Here is a 25,971-nt window from a genome sequence, read left to right as displayed (position 1 = left end):
TTATCGTATTTGCCATCACAGCGAGTGCGGATATTAATAAAAGATATAGGCTGGTTGAAAAGTGCCATGTACTAATGAATCCATTTCAGAGAGAAATCCCTCAAAACTCTATTAATTCTTGGTCTACTGAAATTTATTATTCTGGTGTGTGTAGAAGTAATTTATGCAAACCTTTTGCACTTTTGCCCACAAATAGTTAAAAATATTGACACAGCATCAGAGTGTTGTTAGCATCATAATTGTGTTTAAGTATTAATGTGGTTTTCTGGAAATAATATCAGTTTTTAATGCAAAGATTAATGATATATCAATGAAAAATAAACATTTCTTTGAAAATATAATGTAATTGGATACATAAATAATCTACTCACCAAGCAGCGGCAGAACACCTGTATGATAGGTATTATGTATGAAAGCTTTCAGAGCCAGAGGCTCCTTATTCTGGTAGAAGAGTTGAAGGGAAAGGGAGAGGGCTGAAGGAAAAGAACTGGTGTTGTTTAGGAAGAGGAGGAGAGTTTGGAAAAGTCATCCAGAACCTCGAGGCATGGACACTTACAGGATGGGATGAGGAAGACAGAAAAATCCGGTGCATCCCCCACCAATCAGTCTCTCACCCTCTCTTTCCGTCCGATAAGCCTCCCCAGTCTCGGGGTTCTGGGAGACTTTTTCTAACTCTGCCCCTCCTCCTAAACCTCATCAGTCCTTTTCCTTCACCCTTCTCCCTTCCTCTTCAACCCTTCTTCCAGAAGGAGGAGCCAATGGCTCCAAAAGCTTGCATATACAGGCTAAGTCAGGAGGAAAGGTGCACCCTTTGAGGGGTGATAATATAAGTGATTCTGAACAAAAAACTTGATATGGACATAAGCCCTATTGCGAATGGTTTCTGAGATAGAATGTATGTAATAACACTTTGTTACTTATTTTCTGTGTTATTCAAACACAGCTATTGTGCACAACATATGACGGAAGTGTAGAGGAAGCTGGGATGAATTGTCTGATGCAGGACACTTGTGTTCCATCAGGTCGGCAAACTACTGCAAATTGGACTACAAAGAGTACCTAAGCTACAGCGCATGCACGTCGCTTTGTGTCAGATTCACTGTCTTTGAGCAAAATAAATCCTAGAGAAACATGAATACCGTATTTACTCCAATCTAAGCCGCACCTGAAAAATGAGACTTGAAATCAAAGGAAAAAAATTTTCCCGAATCTAAGCCGCACCTGAAATATGAGACTCGAAATTCAAGGGGAGATAAAAGTTTTAGGCCGCGCCTCCAAATCGAAACAAAGTTGGTCCATTGTAATATGAGAAACAATTTAGGTCGAATGAATGACGATACAGCTACAGTAGTTTGGTTCGAGTCGTAATCTTAGCAGTTAAGCTTTACCAGGTAGCCATTGCTATGCGTCATGCGCTCCGTCCGCATTTATACAGGTACCCTTCCTTTTTCACGTGCTTCGTCTGGTTTGAATTGATTGCTTATTTTTCTTTGATCTGATAAGTGCCGTTCTCTTTGTTATAGGTGTTTACGTCACTCTAAGCTGAAAATGCATTACTGTACTGTGTCCTGCATTGTCTGTCGCATTCTGATAATGAGTGTTTACTGCCTATCGCCGCTCGCGGCATGGCGTGCTTTTGTGTGTGCGCTACCGCCGCAAGAGAGAGAGAGAGAGAGAGAGAGAGAGAGAGAAGAATCGTCACATTAGCGAAACAATAGCAGGAGACAGCTATTTGTTGTTAGTCACACTGCTGCTTTCTTTGATAATGATCAACAAGAACCAAATAATAAACTGCGTATGACAGATGATGTTCTGAACGAGAGTTTAGCGAAAATTTTTCTCCGTTTGAAAATCTTTGCAGACGGCTCTTTAGTAAATTCTGCACAGAAATTAGAGTCATCTTAGATTTAAAAATCTAGTCAAGTGCCGTGCTTCATTTCTGACTGTATCACTATTAGATATAAGAATAATACGAATATAAACATGACATGGTATGTATATTCTTCCGCGTTTGCAGTTGTCTCACACTAGTTTCGTAGTTTATTAGGCAGACAGGATTTAAACGACAGCAGCAAACACGAAAGAAAACATGGCAAATGTTTATATTCGTATTAATATTATGGTGAAGAGAATACTGCATGTGATTCACAATTCATAAAAGTTCCTATTAGCAACCATCTCTTCTCACAGGGAGGAAAAAATTCAGAACGTAGAGTTGGCCATTATGACAAACATCCCAGTCGTATTTTCGTAGCTCATTGAAATGCTGCTACATTCGAAGATGAACAATACGGAATTTGTATTTACTTCGTTGGATAATGTATGAAAATGCAGTGGTCGAAACTCGGGGCAGAGAAAAAAACTCGTCTTCTTTTTTTTTTAATTTATTTACTGACGCACTGGTTTTGGCGTCAGTATTTATCTTTGAGCTTGCAAAGCATGCCTGTGTAGCGCTACATATATTCGACGGCAGAAGTTAGTTGTGGCGGCACTTACCAACATTTTTCAGAACTTTCGCTTACTTTGCACTCGATTCTACGCCGCAAGCGGTTTTTTGGATTACAAAAACCGGAAAAAAGTGTTTTTTCTACATATTTTTTCTGGAGGGTGCGGCTTTCGAGTTATTCCAGAAATCGTACAAAAGTGATGTTACATGTGATGTTCGGAACATTGCATTTGCCCATAAGAAATTTTTTACTCACAATTACTAATGCTATCACCCCTCAGTGCATGTACCTTTCCTTGTGACTCACCCTGTACACTTTTGTATGTATATGTTCTCCTGCTGCTGCTTGGTGAGTATATTTTTTTATCTATCCACTTGCATTATAAGAATTAATAATGGTAACTTTACTTTTCATTTGCACTTGAAGCATATTTAAAGATCATCTTTGAAACCACAACAACACAATACACTATGCAAATATGATATGGTGTATCACACACCTTGCAGCACAGGAATTGCAATATAAAGGAGACAGTCTCAATGTACAAGAGAAAAGTTTTAAGTGTGCAGTTGGAAAATATTTTGTGGTGTGGATCTCAGTTAAACGGAGTAATTACTAGCCATTGTGTGTATGGTGTAACTGATCCATAACAGTACTGGGTGATAATGGACATGATTCATTCAGCAAAAGTCAATCACACTTATATCATTCAGCAGTCTGAGATCCTTCTGAAAATATCAATTCCTTATCCACATAATACTTGCAGGGCTCCAGCCGACACAAGGAGCGACATGGACTAATAAACTGTGATCTTGGTGCCCCACAATTGTGTCGCTGTGAACTTCTGGCACATAGTGATACACATTTCTCCTTCTTAAATGAGGCAGAACACAATCTCTCAACAACAATCAACATTAAAATACAATTTCTGAATGAGAAAGCCAATGCATAATTTTTCTTTATATAAAGGAATTGGGTGGTCTAACTTTACTTAGTTTGTGAAGTTGCACTGAAATGCTAGTCATTTGTATGCAAAACAGGTATCAGACTTTGTCAATACAAGAGTTTTTGCATGCTGCCACCTTCTAGATGCAATTTTAATGGCCAGCAATGTATGGAGACTGTAGAGAAATGGTTACAATGGACCAATATAGCAAAACATATTTACCAACAGCATTTGATTCTTAACTTTGCACAATAATAATCTTTGCACATACTAAAAAACATAAAACGTTGCTTTTCACCAACTTTACTAGATTTTTGTATAACAATAGTAAAGTTATTGTTATTCAGATATTTTTATTTTTGTAACCAGCAGTTAAATAACACGTCATCTTAATATGAATATTTACTGCATAACACAATTTTGTACAATAGAAACTGTTAAGGGCATCATGAATTATGAACTTCAGCAAAACTTTATCAGCAGTATTTCTTACGCTAAATGACTTCCAAAGGCTCTTTAGGTCATTAATATCTGAGATGGAGGAACACTTGTATCTTCAATGCTGGGTGTAACAGACAGAGGAGGCATTGGCGTGCTTGCTGCTGTTGGCTGAGGCGCAGGATGAGTAAACACCTCCAAAGTGCCCCTGAAAGAGATTCAAATCAAAATCAGGCCATTCAGTTTGCCAAGGTACACTACTAAGCACAGTGGTTTGGATAGACTATCAGCTGTATAGCATTTTTTATCTTTGACAAGTTCAACTGCGACTTCTTGTTGCTGTGTAAGTGAATTGTACTAGTAGAATCTTTTTCCATATCAGTCTCTAATACTCACACATGATGAAATCAAATTATGGCTGCCATATTTCAGAAATAACCTGTAATTTTGTTTTGGGTCAATGTTACCCTTAACTGAGGTAACTTTGTCCCTAATATACAAAAATCAGTACACAGCAGGGTTCCTAAACTTTTCCTCTGACAGAACACTTTGAGAATCCTGGTACTTTGATGAAGCACCTAGTTTATTTTGAAGATTAATACAATTTTAAAAAGAAGAAAAAATTACTTCAATTTTAAATCAAAACTAATAACACACAAATCACATCAATTCTTTTAAAAAAAAAAATAAGTATTAGAATAATCAAAATGTCAAGCGGGTGGGGGGGGGGGGGGGGGGGGTGAGGAGGAAAAAAAGCCATGATATTGATGGTTTTTCACAAAGCTCTTAATCATTTTCCATGGGAACACCAGTGCTCCATGGGACACAGTTTGGGAAATCCTAGTATACAGTAAGCTAAAAATTGCAATGGGCAAATGTTTAACCAATTGAAAAGGCTCTGGTTTTAAAAACTTCTCTAATAAAGATGAAATACAACATTTATTTCCCAAAACTGAACTATAGAATTAAAAATTAAAGAAACAGAAAACAGACCCAAAATTTATCTGAATGCAGTTTCATTTACTCTTTAGTCAACCATTTCAAAATAAAATGTAATTACCATGTTAAAATATAACTGACTATGCAAAGTCGTCGAACCCTTGGACAAAAACTTGGTTCTGCTTGGATGTTACTCAACGTAGATTATTCTAGTGTACCATAGTTTTACAGACACACACACACACACACACACACTCAGCAATTCAATTATCAATATCAGTGTTGGTAATCCATCCAGTATCCTTTCTTCATATTGCATGCACCAGATACAACATGTTTAAAATTTCTGTCTTAATATTTTACTGTTTGTGTCATTTTTGCATATTTCTTCATTGATTATGTCAAGGCTTGTGTGTATCATAGTATATTATTTATTTTTGGAACATTTGCAAGTGTTGCAAAGAAACTCATACTATATTGTAAATTGTAAATTTAATTTGTGCTTTTTGGGAACTTTTGGCAACAGTAAACTCATTAAAAAACAATGATTTCCTAATTTCATTGTATTTTTACCTGAAAATGGTACATTTTTGAGAATTTTCAGATGCTTTTGAGTGTGCTTTTGAGTGTTTGTGCTTCACAAAATTTTAATTAATAAAGAAAAGAATCATGCACATCAGATTTCAGTGCACATCTGGCAAATAAATGTTATGTTTTCAAGAATTTTTGGGAGTTTCAAATGTTGGGCATTGCATATTTTCTACTAAACTGGCGTCTGTAATTTACAGTAATTGTAGTACGTAACTAAAGTAACATACTGCATTTAGTTTTCTCGTTTAATGGACATGTATACTGCCTGTATTTATCATAAATTAACATTATTTCTGGGTGACTATAACCTCAGAAACACTTCATGGAATCAGTACATTTTATCCCAAAGTTTTCTGTTGTCGTAACAGATATCACTATTTGGCTGTTAGTCACCTCAGTTTGTAAGGGCAACTGGCAATACTTACAGCATATTGGACCCAAAAATTAAAAGAGACTCAGCAGACTTTGTTTAAAGTTCTACATCTACATGATTACTCTGCAATTCACATTTATGTGCTTGGTAGAGGGTTCATCGAACCACAATCATACTATCTCTCTACCATTCCACTTGTGAACAGTGCGTGTGAAAAACAAACACCTAAACCTTTCTGTTCGAGCTCTGATTTCTCTTATTTTATTTTGATGATCATTCCTACCTATGTAGGTTGGGCTCAACAAAATATTTTCGCATTTGGAACAGAAAGTTGGTGACTGAAATTTCGTAAATAGATCTCGCCGTGACGAAAAACGTCTTTGCTTTAATGACTTCCATCCCAACTCACGTATCAATCTGCCACACTCTCTCCCCTATTACGTGATAATACAAAACGAGCTGCCCTTTTTTTGCACACTTTCGATGTCCTCTGTCTATCCCACCTGGTAAGGATCCCACACCACGCAATATTCTAACAGAGGACAAACGAGTGTAGTGTAAGCTGTCTCTTTAGTGGACTTGTTGCATCTTCTAAGTGTCCTGCCAATGAAACGCAACCTTTGGCTCACCTTCCCCACAATATTATCTATGTGGTCTTTCGAACTGAAGTTGTTCATTATTTTAACACCCAGGTACTTAGTTGAATTGACAGCCTTGAGAATTGTACTATTTATCGAGTAATCTAACTCCAACGGATTTCTTTTGGAACTCGTCTGGATCACCTCACACTTGACGTTATTTAGCGTCAACTGCCACCTGCCACACCATACAACAATCTTTTCTAAATCGCTTTGCAACTGATACTGGTCTTCGGATGACCTTACTAGATGGCAAATTACAGCATCATCTGCGAACAACCTAAGAGAGCTGCTCAGATTGTCACCCAGGTAATTTATATAGATCAGGAACAGCAGAGGTCCCAGGACACTTCCCTGGGGAATATCTGATGTCACTTCAGTTTTACTCGATAATTTGCCGTCTACTTCTACGAATTGCAACCTTCCTGACAGGAAACCACAAATCCAGTCGCACAGCTGAGACAATACCCCATAGGCACGCAGCTTGATTAAAAGTCGCTTGTGAGGAACGGTGTCAAAAGCTTTCCGGAAATCTAAAAATACAGAATCAACTTGAGATCCCCTGTGGATAGTGGCCATTACTTCGTGCGAATAAAGAGCTAGCTGCGTTGCACAAGAACGATGTTTTGTGAAACCATGCTGATTATGTATCAATAGATTGTTCCCTTCGAGGTGATTCATAATGTTTGAATACAGCATATGCTCCAAAACCCTACTGCAAACCGACGTCAATGACATAGGTCTGTAGTTCGATGGATTACTCCTACTACCCTTCTTGAACACTGGTGCGACCTGCGCAATTTTCCAATCTGTAGGTACAGATCTATGGGTGAGCGAGCGGTTGTATATGATTGCTAAGTAGGGATCTATTGTATCAGCGTAATATGAAAGGAACCTAATACAACTGCGCTTTAGCAGCACAGTCATCGGTAACAGTACCATTGGCACTGCGCAGTGAAGGTATTGACTGTGTCTTGACGCTTGTGAACTTTACATACAACCAGAATTTCTTCAGATTTTCTACCAAATTTCGAGACAATGTTTTGTTGTGGAACCTGTTAAATGCATCTCGCATTGAAGTCTATGCCAAATTTCGCGCGTCTGTAAATTTTAGCCAATCTTCGGAATTTCGCGTTCTTCTGAACTTCGCATGCTTTTTCCGTTGCCTCTGCAACAGCATTTGGACCTGTTTTGTATACCATGGGGGATCAATTCCATCTCTTACCAATTTATGAGGTATGATTCTCTCAATTGCTGTTGCTACTATATCTTTGAATTTGTGCCACATCTCGTCTACATTTGCATAATCACTTCAGAATGAATGGAGATTGTCTCTTAGGAAGGCTTCTAGTGACACTTTGTCCGCTTTTTTAAATAAAATTATTTTGCGTTTGTTTCTGGTGGATTTGGAAGAAATGGTATTGAGCCTAGCTACAACGACCTTGTGATCACTAACCCCTGTATCAGTCTTGATGCTCTCTATTAGCTCTGGATTGTTTGTGGCTAAGAGTTCAAGTGTGTTTTCGCAACCATGTACAATTCGCTTGGGTTCGTGGACTAACTGCTCGAAATAATTTTCAGGGAAAGCATTTAGGACAATCTCGGAAGATGTTTTCTGCCTACCACCGGTTTTGAACAAGTATTTTTGCCAACATACCGAGGGAAGGTGGAAGTCCCCACCAACTATAACCGTTTGAGTGGGATATTTATTTGTTATGAGACTCAAATTTTCTCTGAACTGTTCAGCAACTATTGGAGTCTGAGATCGGTAGAATGAGCCAATTATTAACTTAGTTCGGCTCTTAAGTATAACCTCCACCCACACCAATTCGCACGGAGTATCTACTTCGACTTCACTACAAGTTAAACCACTACTGACAGACACAAACACTCCACCACCTATTTGATTTTGTATTTATAACCCTGTATTCACCTGACTTCCACCCATACCAATTCACACGGAGTATCTTCTTCGACTTCACTACAAGATAAACCACTACTGACAGACACAAACACTCTACCACCAATTCTGCCTAATCTATTTTTCCTGAACACCGTCTGAGACTTCGCAAAAAATTTCTGCAGAACTTATTTCAGGCTTTAGCCAGCTTTCTGTACCTATAACGATTTCAGCTTCTGTGCTTTTTATTAGCGCTTGAAGCTCAGGGACTTTCCCAGCACACCTACAAAATTTACAATTACAATTCCGACTGTTTCTTGGTCCAAGCACGTCCTGTATTTGCCATGCACCCTTTGAGATTGCAGCCCACCCCGTACTTTCCCGAGGCCTTTAACCTAAAAAACCACCCAGTCCACGCCACACAGCCTCCGCTACCCATGTAGCCGCCAGGTGAGTGTAGTGAACTTCTGACCTATTCAGCGGAACTCGAAACCCCACCACCCTATGGTGCAAGTCAAGGAATCCGCAGCCAACACGGTCGCAAAACTGTCTGAGCCTCTGATTCAGACCCTCCACCCGGCTCTGCACCAAGGGTCCGCAGTCAGTTCTGTCAACGATGCTGCAGATGGTGAGCTCTGCCTTCATCTTGTAAGCAAGACCGGCAGCCTTCACCAAATCACATAGCCGCTGGAATCCAGAGAGAATTGCCTCATATCCAAAGCGACACACGTCATTAGTGCCGATATGTGCCACCACCTGCAGCTGGCTGCACCCTGTGCTGTTCATGGTATCCGGAAGGACCCTTTCCACATCAGGAATGACTCCACCAAGAATGCACACTGGATTTCTTCCCCTCCTTAGCTGCCATATCACTAAGGAGCCCCATTACGCACCTAACATTGGAGCTCCCAACTACCAATAAGCCCACCCTCTGCGATTGTCCGGACCTTGAAGGCTGAGAATCATCCTCTGAAACAGGGCAGGCAGCTGCATCTGGCTCAGCCAGAGACAGTACCTGAAACCTGTTTGTCAGACGCACCAGGGAGGCTTTCTGATCAGCCTCTGGGGACGTCTTTTGCTGCCTGCCATGCCTTGGAACGACCTCCCAATCAACCACAGGCGAGGGCTCAGCCCCACTGCAGGCAGCAACCGAGGCAACCACAGCGGCAGACCGATCTGGGGACAGACGGGACGAGTTTGATATCCCCGTGATACCCAAGTCCCGCTCCCCACAGTGGTGCCCATTGGCAACAGCCTCAAGCTGCACGACCGAAGTCAGCGCCGCCTACAGCTGTGAGCGAAGGGATGCCAACTCAGCCCTCATCGTAACACAGCAATCACAGTCCCTGTCCATTCTAATCGATGTTGAACAACAGTTACTGAAACATGAGTCCATGCCTAGATAATGCAAGGGAAACACGCAAAAAATGTATGAACTAACCTGTACAAATGCCTAACGATTGCGCTACAATCTGCCTGAATTTACGATTACAGTAACTAAAACTCAAAATTACACCTCCTGTATGAAACTCACACGCAATTTGAGTAAAAATCTAAGAAGTAAACACAGAAAAGAAGCTATATACGTATCTTTCTGCACTGTCGATGTGCACCAACTGGGAGCTCAGGCCACACTGGTCACTGAGAGACTAATAGACAGACAAGTGCTACTGACATACCAAAACAAAACAAATGCCTAATGACTGCACTACAATCTGCCTGAATTTACGATTACAGTAACTAAAACTCGAAATTACACCTCCTATACGAAACTCACATGCAATTTAAGTAAGAATATATGAAGTAAACACAGAAAAGAAGCTATATACGCACCTTTCTGCGTTTTCGATGTGCACCAACTGGGAGCTCAGGCCACACTGGTCACTGAGAGCCTTATTTATTTACTCTTATGTATGCACTAAGCTATGATACAGTCTCATACTGCTTTTCTTGAGCATGGGATGAGGGGATGAGTTAGTCTATGTTCATAAGCAGTTGATAATCATCCTGACTACTGTCTAGCGTTGGGAGAGTTTGTGCTTAATACAGTTTCAGCAATATTCATGTACCAGGGATACCCAAACTACTATCCTCTCACGTGGATGTCACCTCTTCTACAGCAAGTACATGATCTATTACTACTAGACCACTTGACTCCAAGTCGCACGCCAATGGTAGGTCTAGGTTCCCTGTGCAGGGGAGACAGAGGCCAAGGAGAACACAAAATATTAGACCTTTCCCCAAACCAAAAAGTTCGAGGTGCTATCTTCCACTGAAAATGAAACTGAACCAGTGAGACTTATTTCACCTGTCGGTAAATGTGCTGTGTCCGGTGTTGAGGGTAAGCAAACAGAAAACGTCGCCAGTTCGAACACACAATGATTAATGGTACCCTTTAGGTAAATGGCAGCAAGGGATTAGATGGGTCACCCGATGAACTTAGTGTGCCTGCTTCAATATGGTTCCAGCAGCTGCTGAGGGTAAGAATTGACACCAAATGCAGATTGTGGTGCCTGTTGGCACAAATGATACCTTTCCTCTGGGCTCCAAGGCCATACTTAGATCATTTCAGTCACTAGCAAAGGAGGTTGAGAAGACCAGTCTTGCCCCAGAATTTCAACACAGCTCACAATCTTCAGAATGATCCCAAGAACTGATTGTGGATCTCTGCCTTTGAATCAAATGGAAGGTATGAATCATGGACTTTTAAATAAAGCTGTGATGAGGTAGGCTGCGACTTCCTATACTTATCTCGTAGGGCTTAGGTCTGTACAGTCCCCTTAATTGGTCAGGTTAGCATTACACATCAAAGACTGGCTACCCAGGTAGTTGGCTGATTGTGAAGTTTATGCAAGGTGTTTCAAGATCCAAAGAAATGCCCTCCACCCTCCCTCTGGTTAATGGTCAAAGCATTCACAACAAAGTCCCAGAATTTGAAGCATTCCTAAAACACAGTGGAACTCACACAATCCTAGTTACAGCAAGCTGGTTAAAACTTGAAAGTGATAGCAGTCAGACGTTTGGGAAAATTTTAAGCATATCAAAAGGATAGGCTAATAATAAATGGAAGTGGTATATTTGCTACAGTAAACAATAAACTCAGATCTGCAGAGACAAAAACTGAACTTGAATGCATGATTGTTTGTGCAAGACTAAGTATCAGGGGTCGGTCTAAACTTGCTATTAGATTCTTCTATCGACCACCAGATTTCCCCACTCCCCACCCCACACTCCCAATGTAATCAAAAACATTAGAGAAAATCTTAGTTCATTAGTATATACACTGAGGTTGGTCTAAACTTGCTATTAAATTCTTCTATCAACCACCAGATTTCCCCACTCCCCACTCCCAATGTAATCAATAACTTTAAAGAAAATCTTAGTTCATTAGTATATAAACTGAGGTCATAAAAGTCATGGGATACCTCATAATATAGTGTTGGACCTCCTTTCGCTCGGCGTAGTGCAGCAATTCAATGTGGCATGGACTCAACAAGTCATTGGAAGTCCTCTGCATACATATTGAGCCATGCTGCATCCACAGCCTTCCATGTTGCAAAAGCGTTGCCAGTGCAGGATTTTGTACATGAACTAACCTCTCCGTTATATCCCACAAATGTTTGATGGGATTCATGTCGGACAATCTCAGTAGCCTAATCATTCATTCGAACTGTTCAGAATGTTCTTCAACCCAGTCACGAATGATTGTGGCCTGGTGTCATGGCGCACTGTCATCTATACAAACATTCGCCCCCGGTAGCTGAATGGTCAGCGTGACAGACTGTCAATCCTCTGGGCCCGAGTTTGATTCCCAGCTGGGTCAGGGAATTTTCCCCACCCAGGGACTAGGTGTGTGCTGTCCTCATCATCATTCTCATCGACTGCAGGTCGCCGAAGTGGCATCAAATTGAAAGACCGGCACCCAGTGAACGGTCTGCCTGACAGGGTGACGTAGCCATACAATTAAATAAATAAATCTATACAAATTCTTTGGGAACATGAAGTCTATAAATGGCTGAAAATGGTCTCCAAATAACTGAACATAATCGTTTTCAGTCTATGACCGGTTCAGTTCGATCAGAGGACTCAGTCCATTCCTTGTAAACACATTTGTTAGCAAAGGCACACATATCGGTCGTCTGCTGCCACAGCCCATTAATGCCAAATTTTGAAACACTGTCCTAACGGATATATTCGCTGTTCGTCCCACATTGATTTCTGTGATTATTTCAAGCTGCATTGATTGTCTGTTAGCACTGACAACTCTATGAAAATGCCACTGCTCACAGTAATTAAGTGGAAGCCTTTGGCAACTACATTGTCTGTGGTGAGAGGAAATGCTGGAAATTTGGTATTCTCAGCACACTCTTGACACTGTGGATCTCATATCGAATTCCCTAACGATTTCCGAAATGCAATGTCCCGTGTGCCTAGCTCAAACTACCATTCCACATTCAAAGTTTGTTAATACCTGCCATGCGGCCATAATCGTGTCTGAAACCTTTCCACATGAATACAAATGGAAGCTCCACCAGTGAGCTGCCCTTTTAAACCTTGTGAACACAATACTACTACCATCTGTGTATGTGCATATCACTATCCCATGACTTCTGTCCCCTCAGTGTAAGTTCATCATATTGTAATCAATGAAAGATAGTTCAATCATCCAAAAAATCAGTTGGGATAATTACTGCTTTGTTACTATTGGGAGCGTTGGGCATCCAGTGAATCGGTACCTAATACCTTCTCTAAAAGCTACTTAGATCAGATAGTTCGAAAACCCACTCATGATAGAACTATATTGGATCAAGTGGCAATAAATAGATCTGAACTCTTTGAGCAAGTCCAGCCTGAAACTGCTATCAATGAACATAAGGAAGTTGTAGTGATTACCAAAGTACAAATAATAACTACAACAAGAAGAAAGTTCTATACATTCAGAAAATGAGACAAAGAGGCAGTAGTGTTATACCTCATGGAGAACCTGAAAAATTTAACTCTGTACAGGAGTACATAAAAGAAGCATGACTCAGGTTCAAAAGAATGGTTAACCATGTACTGGATACATGTTTATCTAGTAGCGCAGTCCATGATGGGAGGAGCTGTCCATGGTATAGTCAATATAAAGATAGTGGTTAAGAAAGATACTACTGCATAACAGGTGTAAAACAAAGCTTATGGTTATACACAGATAGAAACTGAATGAAATACATATGGTTGTCAAGAGCACAATGCATGAAGAGATCAACGACTGTCATAGCACAATAATATTGAAAGATCTTTCACGAAACTCAGACAACCTCTAGTCATATGTAACATCAGTTATTGGCAGCAAAGTTATCTTCCAGACACTCGTGCACGAGTATTGCCCGAATTTAATTCCCGTACCTCTGCAACGAAGAGTGAAATAGATTTTAGTGCCAGCAGCATTGAGAAACAGCTGAAATCATTCAAATTTAACACAGCTCCACGTCTCTAGAGAATCCCTACCAGATTCGGTAACAGATTTATGGCTATGTTAGCCCCTCTTTTGGCAATAATTTACTAGATCCCCTGAATAAAAAAACCATGTCCAGTGGATGGTCGAAAGCATAGGCCATCCATGTCAACAAGCAGGCCAGAAAAGTGATCGACAACACTATCCCCCAATATCCTTGACAGTCAATCGTTGTATAATCCTAGAGCTAACATGTAATGCGGTACCTCAGACAGAAAGACCTCCATGCCAATCAGGGTGGATTCCAAAAACATGAGCATCAACACCTATATTCCACAAACCACCTTATAGTGTGTAAGAACAGGTACTTCCACTACCACTATCCTTTTCCCCTTTCCTGTTCCATTCACAAATGTGTGTGCCACAAATAAAGAGTCAGTTAAGCTCTATATAACATTTAATTTTTCTAATTTTTTGTCATGATCATTTTAAAAGACATTTGTGGGAGGAAAACATATGTTGCCAGGCTCTTTTTGGAATGTAATCTCTTGAAATTTCAGTAGTAAACCTCTCTGAGATGCAAAACATCTCTCTTGTAGCATCTGTTACTGGAATTTGTTGAGCATCTCCATAATGCTCCCTCGTGTAAACAATCCTGCGGTAAAACACACCTTCCTTCATTGGATCTTTTCTATCTCTTCTATTAATCCTACTTGGTAAGGCTCCAGACAGGTGAACAATACTCAAGAATTAGATGAAGAAATGTCTTGTAAGCTACTTATTCCGTGGCTGTCATGTTTTCGTAAGATCCTCCCGCTGAATCTCAATTGGACATCTACTTTACCTACCATTTTTTTTTATGTGGTCATTCAACTTTAGACCACTCTAGATGGTTACTACTAGGTATTTTACATAAGTTACTTTTTGCAATGATCTTTGCCAATAATATACTCAAACAGTAGTTCATCTCTTTGCCTATTTAGGTGCAATATGTTACATTAATTTACATTAGAGTCAATCACCAGTCCCAGCACCAACAGTCAATCTTTTGCAGCTCTTCTTGCATTTTGTTGCAGTCTTCTGTCACTGCAACTTTCCTATAGACTACTGCAACATCAGCAAATAGCCTCACGTAGCCTCCATTGTATCTGCTAGATTGTTATATAAACCGGACATAGCGGTGGCCTCTAACACACCCTTGAGGTGTTCCTGAAATTACCCATACATTTGTATATTTTGTTCCAGTAACAATGTGTTCAGTTCTGTCAGCATGAAACTCCTGTACCCATCACAAATCCGGCCTGGTATGCAGTAAGCTCAAATTTTGTTCACTAGTTGGCAGAGCAGAGCTGTATTGAATGTCTTTTGGAAATCGAAGAATGCAGTATCAACCTGACCACCTTTATCAACAGTGCTCTGGATCTCACGGATGAATAGAGTGAGCTGAGTTTCACAAGATCTCGGTTTGCAGAATCCACACCGGTTTTCACAGAGAAGGTTTTCATTCTCCAAGAACATTATTTGTGTGCATAAAACATGTCACATAATTCTACAACACATTGTCCTCAGCAACATCCACATTATGAGAGAGAGAGAGAGAGAGAGAGAGAGAGAGAGAGAGAGAGAGAGAGAGAGAGAGAGAGAGAGAGAGAGAGAGTGTTCTTTGTCCCCCCCCACACACACACATATCTCCCATCTCCTTAAACCACTAGACAAATTTCAGACAAAATTGGTAAACATATCCCTTACTATCAGGCAACAATTTATCTGGGGTTAAGAGCAATTAAACAGAGAACCGACTCATGGAGATAACGTCTTGGACCTACTGATAACAAACAGACCCGAATGTTTCGACTCTGTAAGTGCAGAACAGGGAATCGGTGATCATAAGGCCGTTGCAGCATCCATGAATATGGAAGTTAATAGGAATATAAAAAAAAAGGGAGGAAGGTTTATCTGTTTAGCAAGAGTAATAGAAGGCAGATTTCAGACTACCTAACAGATCAAAATGAAAATTTCTGTTCGGACACTGACAATGTTGAGTGTTTATGGAAAAAGTTTAAGGCAATTGTAAAACGTGTTTTAGACAGGTACGTGCCGAGTAAAACTGTGAGGGATGGGAAAAACCTACCGTGGTTCAACAACAAAGTTAGAAAACTACTGCGAAAGCAAAGAGAGCTTCACTCCAAGAAAACCTCTCAGACAAACAGAACCTAAATGATGTCAAAGTTAGCGTAAGGAGGGATATGCGTGAAGCGTTCAGTGAATTCGAAAGTAAAATTCTATGTACCGACTTGACAGAAAATCCTAGGAAGTTCTGGTCTTATGTTAAATCAATAAGTGGCTCGAAACAGCATATCCAGACACTCCGGGATGATGATGGCATTGAAACAGAGGATGACACGCGTAAAGCTAAAATACTAAATTCCTTTTTCCAAAGCTGTTTCACAGAGGAAGACCGCACTGCAGTTCCTTCTCTAAATCCTTGCACAAACCAAAAAATGGCTGACATCGAAATAAGAGTCCAAGGAATAGAAAAGCAACTGGAATCACTCAACAGAGGAAAGTCCACTGGACCTGACGGGATACCAATTCAATTCTATACAGAGTACGCGAAAGAACTTGCCCCCATTCTAACAGCCGTGTACCGCAAGTCTCTAGAGGAACGGAAGGTTCCAAATGATTGGAAAAGAGCACAGGTAGTCCCAGTCATCAAGAAGGGTCGTCGAGCAGATGCGCAAAACTATAGACCTATATCTCTGACGTCGATCTGCTGTAGAATTTTAAAACATGTTTTTTGCTCAAGTATCGTGTCGTTTTTGGAAACCCAAAATCTACTCTGTAGGAATCAACATGGATTCTGGAAACAGCGATCGTGTAAGACCCAACTCCCTTTATTTGTTCATGAGACCCAGAAAATATTAGATACAGGCTCCCAGGTAGACACTATTTTTCTTGATTTCTGGAAGGCGTTTGATACAGTTCCGCACTGTCGCCTGATAAACAAAGTAAGAGCCTACGGAATATCAGACCAGCTGTGTGGCTGGATTGAAGAGTTTTTAGCAAACAGAACACAGCATGTTGTTATCAATGGAGAGACGTCTACAGACGTTAAAGTAGTCTCTGGAGTGCCACAGGGGAGTGTTATGGGACCATTGCTTTTCGCAATATATATAAATGACCTAGTAGATAATGTCGGAAGTTCCATGCGGCTTTTCGTGCATGATGCTGTAGTATACAGAGAAGTTGCAGCATTAGAAAATTGTAGTGAAATGCAGGAAGATCTGCAGCGGATAGGCACTTGGTGCAGGGAGTGGCAACTGACCCTTAACATAGACAAATGTAATGTATTGCGAATACATAGAAAGAAGGATCCTTTATTGTATTATTATATGATAGCGGAACAAACACTGGTAGCAGTTACATCTGTAAAATATCTGGGAGTATGCGTGCAGAACGATTTGAAGTGGAATGATCATATGAAATTAATTGTTGGTAAGGCGGGTACCAGGTTGAGATTCATTGGGAGAGTCCTTAGAAAATGTAGTCCATTAACAAAGGAGGTGGCTTCCAAAACACTCGTTCGACCTATACTTGAGTATTGCTCATCAGTGTGGGATCCGTACCAGATCGGGTTGACGGAGGAGACAGAGAAGGTCCTAAGAAGAGCGGCGTGTTTCGTCACAGGGTTATTTGGTAACCGTGATAGCGTTACGGAGATGTTTAGTAAACTCAAGTGGCAGACTCTGCAAGAGAGGCGCCCTGCATTGCAGTGTAGCTTGCTCGCCAGGTTTCGAGAGAGGGCGTTTCTGGATGAGGTATCGAATATATTGATTCCCCCTACTTATACCTCCCTAGGAGATCACGAATGTAAAACTAGAGAGATTCGAGTGCACACGGAGGCTTTCAGAAAGTCATTCTTCCTGTGAACCATACGCGACTGGAACAGAAAAGGGAGGTAATGACAGTGGCACATAAAGTGCCCTCCACCACACACCATTGGGTGGCTTGCGGAGTATAAATGTAGATGTAGATGTAGAAGAACCACCTACCTACCTATCACAGTTCATGTGATATGATATCATAAACAATGAGATGTGTGAAAATTTGTCACATCATATCTAATGTTTAAATTTATTATTTTTGTGCTACTACCTCTACTTGCAATAAATTTTGCATACATTATCCAGATATGCTGCTAAATGCACCTACAAAATTATATTAGGGTGCCCTACAGAGACCAGGAGATATGAACTCATGAAAACTGAGATGCATGGAAATCTGCTGCACTGTGCATCACATTTAAATTTATTACTTCTTTGCTACTAACTTTATTCTCAATACATTTTGCAGACAGTACAGGTCATTGAATGTACGTACAAAATTACACCAATGTGTAACACATGGATCAGGAGATATGACATCAAGGACACTGAAATGCATGGAAAAAAAATGCCACACCAAGTTTTAATACATTTATTCTTTAGTATTAAGTCTCCCCTACAGTCAAGTCAGCTTACGGAAATTCCTGACACCTGGTAGCACTTTTTACAGCTTTCAACTGCAGAACAAAAATTGCTGTAGGTGAAGACAGTAACTGTCAACAGAGCTATAATGCGATGTTGCCACAGATATGTTTATAAAATCACACCGTAGACACACAAAGCAGTTGCACCCAGAACACAGAAACTGTACAGGATCACCTTGCACTCAGTCTACTGCAGGAGTACATGTAAGTTTTTGCTTCTAATAAAATGTAACTGAGCAATGCTGGACTTATCAGCCAATATGCCTATAATTATGTTATCTATAGGGTGGTCTTTTTTTGGAATTGGTATGACCTGGTATTTTTTCCAATCACTAGGTACACTTCACTGTTCCAGTGATCTACGATAAACTACTTCTAGGGGGTGAGGTGAGCAACTTCTTTTGCATAATCTATAACTTCATAGGTATTTCATTTGGTCCAGCTACTTTCTAGCAGTTCTACCTGATTTCACTTATCTAAAACTCTGCCAATTCAAAATATGTGAAATGATTTAAAGGAGGAAACATATTATGATCTTTCGCACTGAAACAATTTTGGAACACTGAATACAGTATTTCGATCTTCCCTCTGTCCTCTCCTGTTTCAATGCCAGAATGAATTGATGATTTTGATCCACTTACTAACTTTCTGTAACACTAAAACTTTTTGGGATTTTTAGTCAGCTGTTTGGCAAAATTTTATTTTGATATTTATTGAATGGTTCTTCTATCACTCTCTTCACACTTATTTTTGCTTCATTCGACTTCTGTTAGTCTACTGTACTTTGACTTTGCTTAAATCTAAGATGAAGCTCTCGGGGCTGTTGCAATAACTTTGTAACATGGCTACTGAGTGAGTCTCATCCATTGCCAACAACTTTGCTCTACACATGCTTGACTAAAGCATACTGTACAGTTTTTTTATTTTGTCCATTTGTGCTCCACATCTTCTATAAAGCTGAATATTTGATGCTCACTAATTAGATACCCTGCAATCGTATCTTGTCACTCCTGCTAACTAAATATAATTTTCTACCTTTTTTAACATTTCATATATACCCATAGTCATTGATGCTACTGCAGCCTAATCATCACCGATTCCCTTTTTGACATTAACTTACTCATAAAAGAGAAGTCTGCTGTAACTATCTGCCCAAATAAATTTTCAGGCAAACCATTCAGGACACTCACACATGAATCCCTTTCCGTGGCACCCATTTTCAATGTGTAACACTTTCATTCGAATGAAGACAAGATGGCACTGATCATGTGAAACTCAATTCGCACTTTTCTCATATGACATCCTGAAAGCCACAAACCAAGGCATTCAGGTAGATGCAATATTTCTCAATTTCTGAAAAGCATTTCATTCAGTACCAATGCTATGCTTATCATCAGCAGTACACTCTTGTGGAGCACCAAGCAAAATTTGTAACTGGATTGAAGATTTATTGGTGGGGAATATGCAGCACATCATCTGGTAAAGAGAGTTATCAACAGATACAGAAGTAACTTCAGGTGAGCCCCAGGGAAATGTGTTGGTCTCTTACTGTTCATGTTGTATATCAGTGAACTGGCAGACAATATTAATAGTATCCTCAGGCTTTTTGCAGATGGTGCAGTCACTTATAACACAGCGCTGCGCAAAAAAAGCTGCACAGATATTTAGTCAGATTATGATAAGATTTCATAGTGGTATACAGATTGGCAACATGCTTTAAAGGTTCAGAAACAGAAAATTGTGCATTTCACAAAATGAAAAAAACATGTAGTATCTTATGACTACAATATCAATGAGTTACAGTGGGAGTTGGTCAACTTAAGCAATACTTGGGTGTTATGATGGTGAAATGAAACGCTCACATAGGCTCAATCCTAGGTAAAGCAAGTGGCAGATTTCGATTCATTTGAAAAATACCAGGAAATGCGATCAATTCAGAAAAGAGATTGCTTACAAAACATTCGTGCAATCCATCTTAGAATATTACAGTGTGTGGTACTCATACCAAATATGACTAATAGGGGACATTTAATATATACAAAGAAAGGCAGCACGAATTGTCACAGGTTTGTTTGATCCGTGGGAGAATGTCATGAAGATGCTGACCGAACTCAATTGGCAAAGCTTGATGGATAGACACAAGGTATCGTTTGAAATCCTATTTTGTACATTTCAAGAATTAACTTTACATGATGAATCTAGGAATATACTGCAACATCCTACATATTGCTTCCATAGGGATTGCGGAGACAAAGTTAGACTAATTACAAAGCACAGAAGTGTTTAAGCAATAATTTTTCTTGTACTTCAAATGTTAAGCCCCAAAAACTGGTCTGATGAGAAATATCCTTTTACATGAACTTCACAGTGCTTTTCAGAGTATGGATGTACACAGCTCTTCAAAACGACGAGCTAGACCGAGCAACATAACATATTAACGACTCAATGGAAATGAATGAAAGTGTGGAAGCATGTAGCCAGAAGTCATGCATGGAAAGCTGGACGTCATATGGCTTGAGGTAATCGTGATACTGTATAGCATAAAATGGGGCTCTCTCTGCAACACAAGGCAGGTGAAGTATTGGGAAAATACACGGCATGTCAATCAAGGAGCAATACAACGGAGACAACAGGACAGAGGCTGGAGCAACACAGAGTGGTTTGCGTGCTCTTCTTGGATGAGAGCTGATTCAGTCTGAGTAGTGATTCTGGATGCATATGGCAAAGAAGTGGAACACATAATGCACTCAGCAGCATTGTCAAACACAACTGTTTTGGTGTTCCAGGTGTTATGGTGTGGGGAGGCATAATGTTGCATAGACATACTGACATCAAACTCTCTGAAACCAGTACACTCACCAGTGTTGTTGTGAGACCATATTCCTTTTCAGGGGTGCATTCAGCCCTAATTTCATTTCTTATGTATGACAATGCATGGCTACATCGAAGAGCACAGATGGAGGAGCTCTAGATGATATTCCTGATTTAAATCCCATCAAGCATGTGTTGGGTGCAGTGTGGAGGCAAATTGCAGCATGTACACATGCACCAACGACCATCCAGCAGTTTATCAACCATGCTGATGGACAAATGGAATGCCCTACCACAAGAACTCCTTAGAAAACTTCTGGCCAGTATGGGAGCACACTGCAATGCATGCATGCATAGCCATCCCTGTTTTATCACACACCCTGTTAATAACCATGTCCTGCTTTTTGTAATGTCCAGGGGACCATCACAAATTGCAGCAACTTAGCCGTAACTATTGTCTTTGAATAAAAATGTCATTTCTGTTCATCTCATTGCATATGCCTTTCATCGCCTTCTCTCCTATACTATAGCATGTCTTGCTACGCAATGTCCTTTCATCGAGCTTTGTTACTTGGCAGTGACACATTATGTGAAAGTTACTTTCATCCTTCAGTTTGCACACTAGTGTAGTTTTTTTCCCATCAGTTCTTCGACTGGTTTGAAGCAGCCTATCACAACTTCCTCCCCTGCAACAATCTTTTCATCTCAAAATGGCACACGTACTGAACATTCTCAATTATTTGTTGGATGTATTCCAATCTCTTTCTTCCCCTGCAGTTTCTACCCTGTACAGTTCTCTCTAGTACCATGGAAGTTATTCCTTGGCATCTTAACAGATGCTCTATCATCTATCCGTTCTTCTTGTCTGTGTTTTCAATGTTCTTTTATTTACAAATTCTTTGGAGAATGTCCTTCACACAACCCTTGATTCACTAGCATACAATACTGTGCTCCGAATGTACATCCTCAGAAATTTCTTCCTCAAATTAAGGCTGATATTTGATACTAGTAGATTTCTTTTTGCTGGAAATCCCCTCTTTGCTTTAGCTAGTTTGCTTTTTTGTCCTCCTTCCCTAATTTGTAATATTTTATTTTGCTTCCAAGGTAGCAGAATCGTTAACTTTGTGGACATTAATCTTGATGTTAAGTTAATCACTAACCACATTTCTTTTACTCCTCATTACTTTCGTCTTTCTTCGGTTTACTCTCAATCCATATTCTCCATTCACTAGACTGTTCATTCAAGCCAACAGATCATGTAATTCTTCTTTACTTGCAATGAGGATAATAATATCATCAGTGAATCTTATCATAGATGTCATTTCATCTTACATTTTAATTCTACTCTTAAAACTTTACTGTATTTCATCCTTGCTTCCTCGATGCATAGATTGAACAAACCGCACCCTTCTTACACCAGTTTTAATCTAAGCACTTCAGTCTTGGTCTTCCATTCTTATAGTTTCCTCTTGGTTCTTATACATTTTGTATGCAATCTACCTTTCCTTATAGTTTACTCCTATTTTTCTCAGAATTTCAAATGACTTGCATCAGTTTACCTTGGCAAAAAAAAAAAAAAAAAAAAAAATTGTTAGGTGTACAGACCCTATTATTATTACTGCCCTCAGAGGTAGTTTCTCTTTTCTTGCATACATTTTTGTGTGTATAATAGTTTCAGTGGTGTAGATTTTCATTGCCTGCAGCACTACAGATGAGTAGTTCGAATGTTCAGAGCTGCCAGTCGGTAGCCTCTGTTCACTGTCTGCCTGTATGCTGTGCAACAATGTTATGAAAAGGAAAGTTGGTGCTCACCATATATCAGAGACGCTGAGTCACAGATCACCACAACAAAAAGACTGTCACAAATAAAGCTTTTGGCCAGTAAGGCCTCTGTCAAAAATAGATGACACACACACACACACACACACACACACACACACACACACACACACAATGACGTACTCCTGAGGCCACAATACGAGCAGCAGCACCAGTGCGTGATGAGAGTGGCGACTGGGTGGGGGTAAGGAGGAGGCTGGGGTAGGGAGGGGAGGGATAGCAGGGTAGGGGTGGCGGAAGTGGAGTGCTGCAGATTAGGCGGAGGGCGGGTGAGAGGTGGTGGGGGAGTGGGGGGGGGGGGGGGAGGTAGCGGAAAAGGAGAAAAGTAAAAATACTGCGTGTGATGGTGGAATGAGGGCTGTGTAGTGCTGAAATGGGAACAGGGAAGGGTCTGGATGGATGAGGACAATCACTAACGAAGGTTGAGGCCAGGAGGGTTACAGGAATGTGGGATATATTATAGGGAAAGTTACCACCTGTGCAATTCAGAAAAGCTGTTGTGAAGCAGTCACTGAAATGGATGTCATGTTTGGCAGGGAGCTCAGCAACAGGGTGGTCCACTTGTTTCTTGGCCACAGTTTGTCGGTGGCCCACATGCAATGAAGTTCAGTGATTTCCAGATCATCTTGTAGATCACATGACTGGTTTCACAGGTAGCCCTACCTTTGATGGGATAAGTGATGTTTGTGACCAGACTGAAGTAGGTGGTGGTGGGAGGCTGTATGGGACAGGTCCTGCATCTAGGTCTATTACAGGGGTATGAGCCATGAGGTAGTAGACATGACATTTCTCATTTCAGGGCACAATGAGAGGTAGTCGAAACCCTGCCGGAAAATGTAATTCAGTTGCTCTAGTACTGAGTGGTACTGAGTTACATGGGGAATGCTCCTCTGTGGCCAGACAGTGGGACTTTGGGAGGTGGTGGGAGACTGGAAAGATAAGGCGCGGGAGATTTGTTTTTGTACAAGACCATAATTATCCTCCCAACCTTGAACAGAAACAAGTTCCCCTGCCTTATTTTCCAGCCTTCCACCAACTCCAAAAGTCTCACTGTCCAGCCACAGAGGAGCATTCCCTCATAACTCAGTACCACCCAGGAATGAAGCAACTCAATCACATTCTCTGCCAGGGTTTCGATTACCTCTCATCGTGCCCTGAAATGAGAAGTATCCTGCCCACTATACTCCCCACCCCTCCCACATAGTATTCTGCTGTCCACCGAACTTACCCAATATACTCATCGATACCTACACAATCCCTGCTCCCAACACCTTACCTCATGGTGTATACCCCCGTAATAGACCTAGATGCAAGACCTAGCCCATGCATCCTCCCACCACCACATACTCCAGTCTTGTCATAAACATCACCTATCCCATCAAAGGCAGGGCTACCTGTGAAACCAGTCTTGTGATCTACAAGCTAAGCTGTAACCACTGTGCTACATTGTATGTGGGCATGACAACCAACAAGCTGTATGTCCACATTAATGGCCACCGACAAACTATGACCAAGAAACAAGTGGACCACTCTGTTGCTGAGCACCCTGCCAAATATGACACCCTCCATTTCAATGACTGCTTCACAGTCTGTGCCATATGGATTCTTCTCACCAATACCAGCTTTTCTGAATTTTGCAGGTGGAAACATTCCCTGCAATATATCCTATGTTCCCATAACCCTCTTGGCTGGCCTGAACCTGTGTTAGTCATTGTCCTGAACCCATCCAGACCCTTCCCTGTTCCCATTCCAGCACTACAAAGCCCTCATTCCACCATTTCCCCCGGTCTTTTTACTTCTCTCCTTTTCCACTATGCCCCCTCCCCTCCCCACCTCTCGCCTGCCCTCCATCTAACCTGCAGCACTCCACTGTGCCAGTGAATTCCGGACCTTTGTCCCACAGTGTGTGCTCTACAAACTGAACTGTCGAAACCTGACTCACAGCCTGTTCTCAAAACTTTACTTCCACCAGTACTTTGTCTCCTGCCTTCCAAACTACACAGATGTTCTCCTGCGAAACTAGCACGACTAGAACTCCAAGAAGAGAGGATATTGTGGAGATGTGGCTTAGCCACAACCTGGTGGACGTTTCCAAAATGAAATTCACCCTGCAGCAGAATTTGAGCTGATATGAAACTTCCTGGCAGATTCAAACCATTTGCTGGACTGGAACTCAAACTTGGGACCTTGGTCTGAGGGCAGATCATGAGTTGTGCTTGGGTAGCTCCGTTGGTAGAGTACTTGCCTGCAAATGGCAAAGGTCTCAAGTTCAAATCTCAGTTGGCACACAATTTTAATCTTCCAGGTAGTTTCATATTAGTGCACACTCCTCTGCAGAGTGAAAATTTCATTCTGTTTTCATCAGTCTTGCTTAGTCAGATGTGTTCAGACTGGTTTCAAGCTCATGCATACTGTTTGAAACTTGAGTGCAGTTCATCTCCATTTTCTAGATGATTCATATGATAGACGCACATAATTATAGGCATATATCATTCTATAACGTTGACGTCAATCTGTTGCAGAATCATGGAAGATGTTTTGTGCTCACGTAATATGATGTTTTTGGAGAACAAAAGTCTTTATAAAAATAAGCATGGATTCTGCAAACAGAGACCTTTTTAGACTCGGCTCGTTCCATTCCTCCATGAGATATCCACAGCATTGCAGACAACGCTGCTCCAGTTGATGCCATATTATTTGGCATCATGAAGTCATTTTGATACCATTCTGCACTGCCGATTATTGAAAAAATATGAGTTTACTGAGTATCAGACCAGACAGAACTCAACAAGTCACTCTAATGGAACAAAATTGACAGATGTATAGGTGATTTCTGGATTACCCCAAGGAAGTGTGAAAAGACTGGTACTTTTTCAACAAATATAAATGATCTAGTAGAAAGCATTGGAAGCTTTTTAAGGCTGTTTGATGATTATGTGGTTGTTTAGAAGAAGCCAACAATGCTAGAAGACAGCACTGATTTGCAAAATGATCTGCAGAAGATTGATGAATGGTGCAGGCTCTGGCAATTGACACTGGATGTAAATTAACGTAACATACTGCACATATGTAGGGAAAGAAATC

General features: G+C 40.7%; 1 protein-coding gene across 1 annotated transcript in view; it reads right to left on the bottom strand.

Moving 5' to 3' along the window:
* Positions 1-3,680: 3,680 nt before the first annotated feature.
* The window catches only part of LOC126278687 (cohesin subunit SA-2-like), a 381,965-nt gene continuing 359,674 nt past the window's right edge, over positions 3,681-25,971 (bottom strand). The window contains exon 21 of the mRNA XM_049978948.1: positions 3,681-4,039. Within this exon, the coding sequence (XP_049834905.1) occupies positions 3,910-4,039 (130 nt within the window). The 3' untranslated portion in view covers positions 3,681-3,909. The remainder of the gene's footprint in view (positions 4,040-25,971) is intronic.

This window comes from Schistocerca gregaria, chromosome 6 (assembly GCF_023897955.1).
Source record: "Schistocerca gregaria isolate iqSchGreg1 chromosome 6, iqSchGreg1.2, whole genome shotgun sequence".
Classification (NCBI taxonomy): domain Eukaryota; kingdom Metazoa; phylum Arthropoda; class Insecta; order Orthoptera; family Acrididae; genus Schistocerca; species Schistocerca gregaria.
Note: the sequence above shows the minus strand (reverse complement) of the source record. Positions and strands in the feature narration are given on the sequence as shown.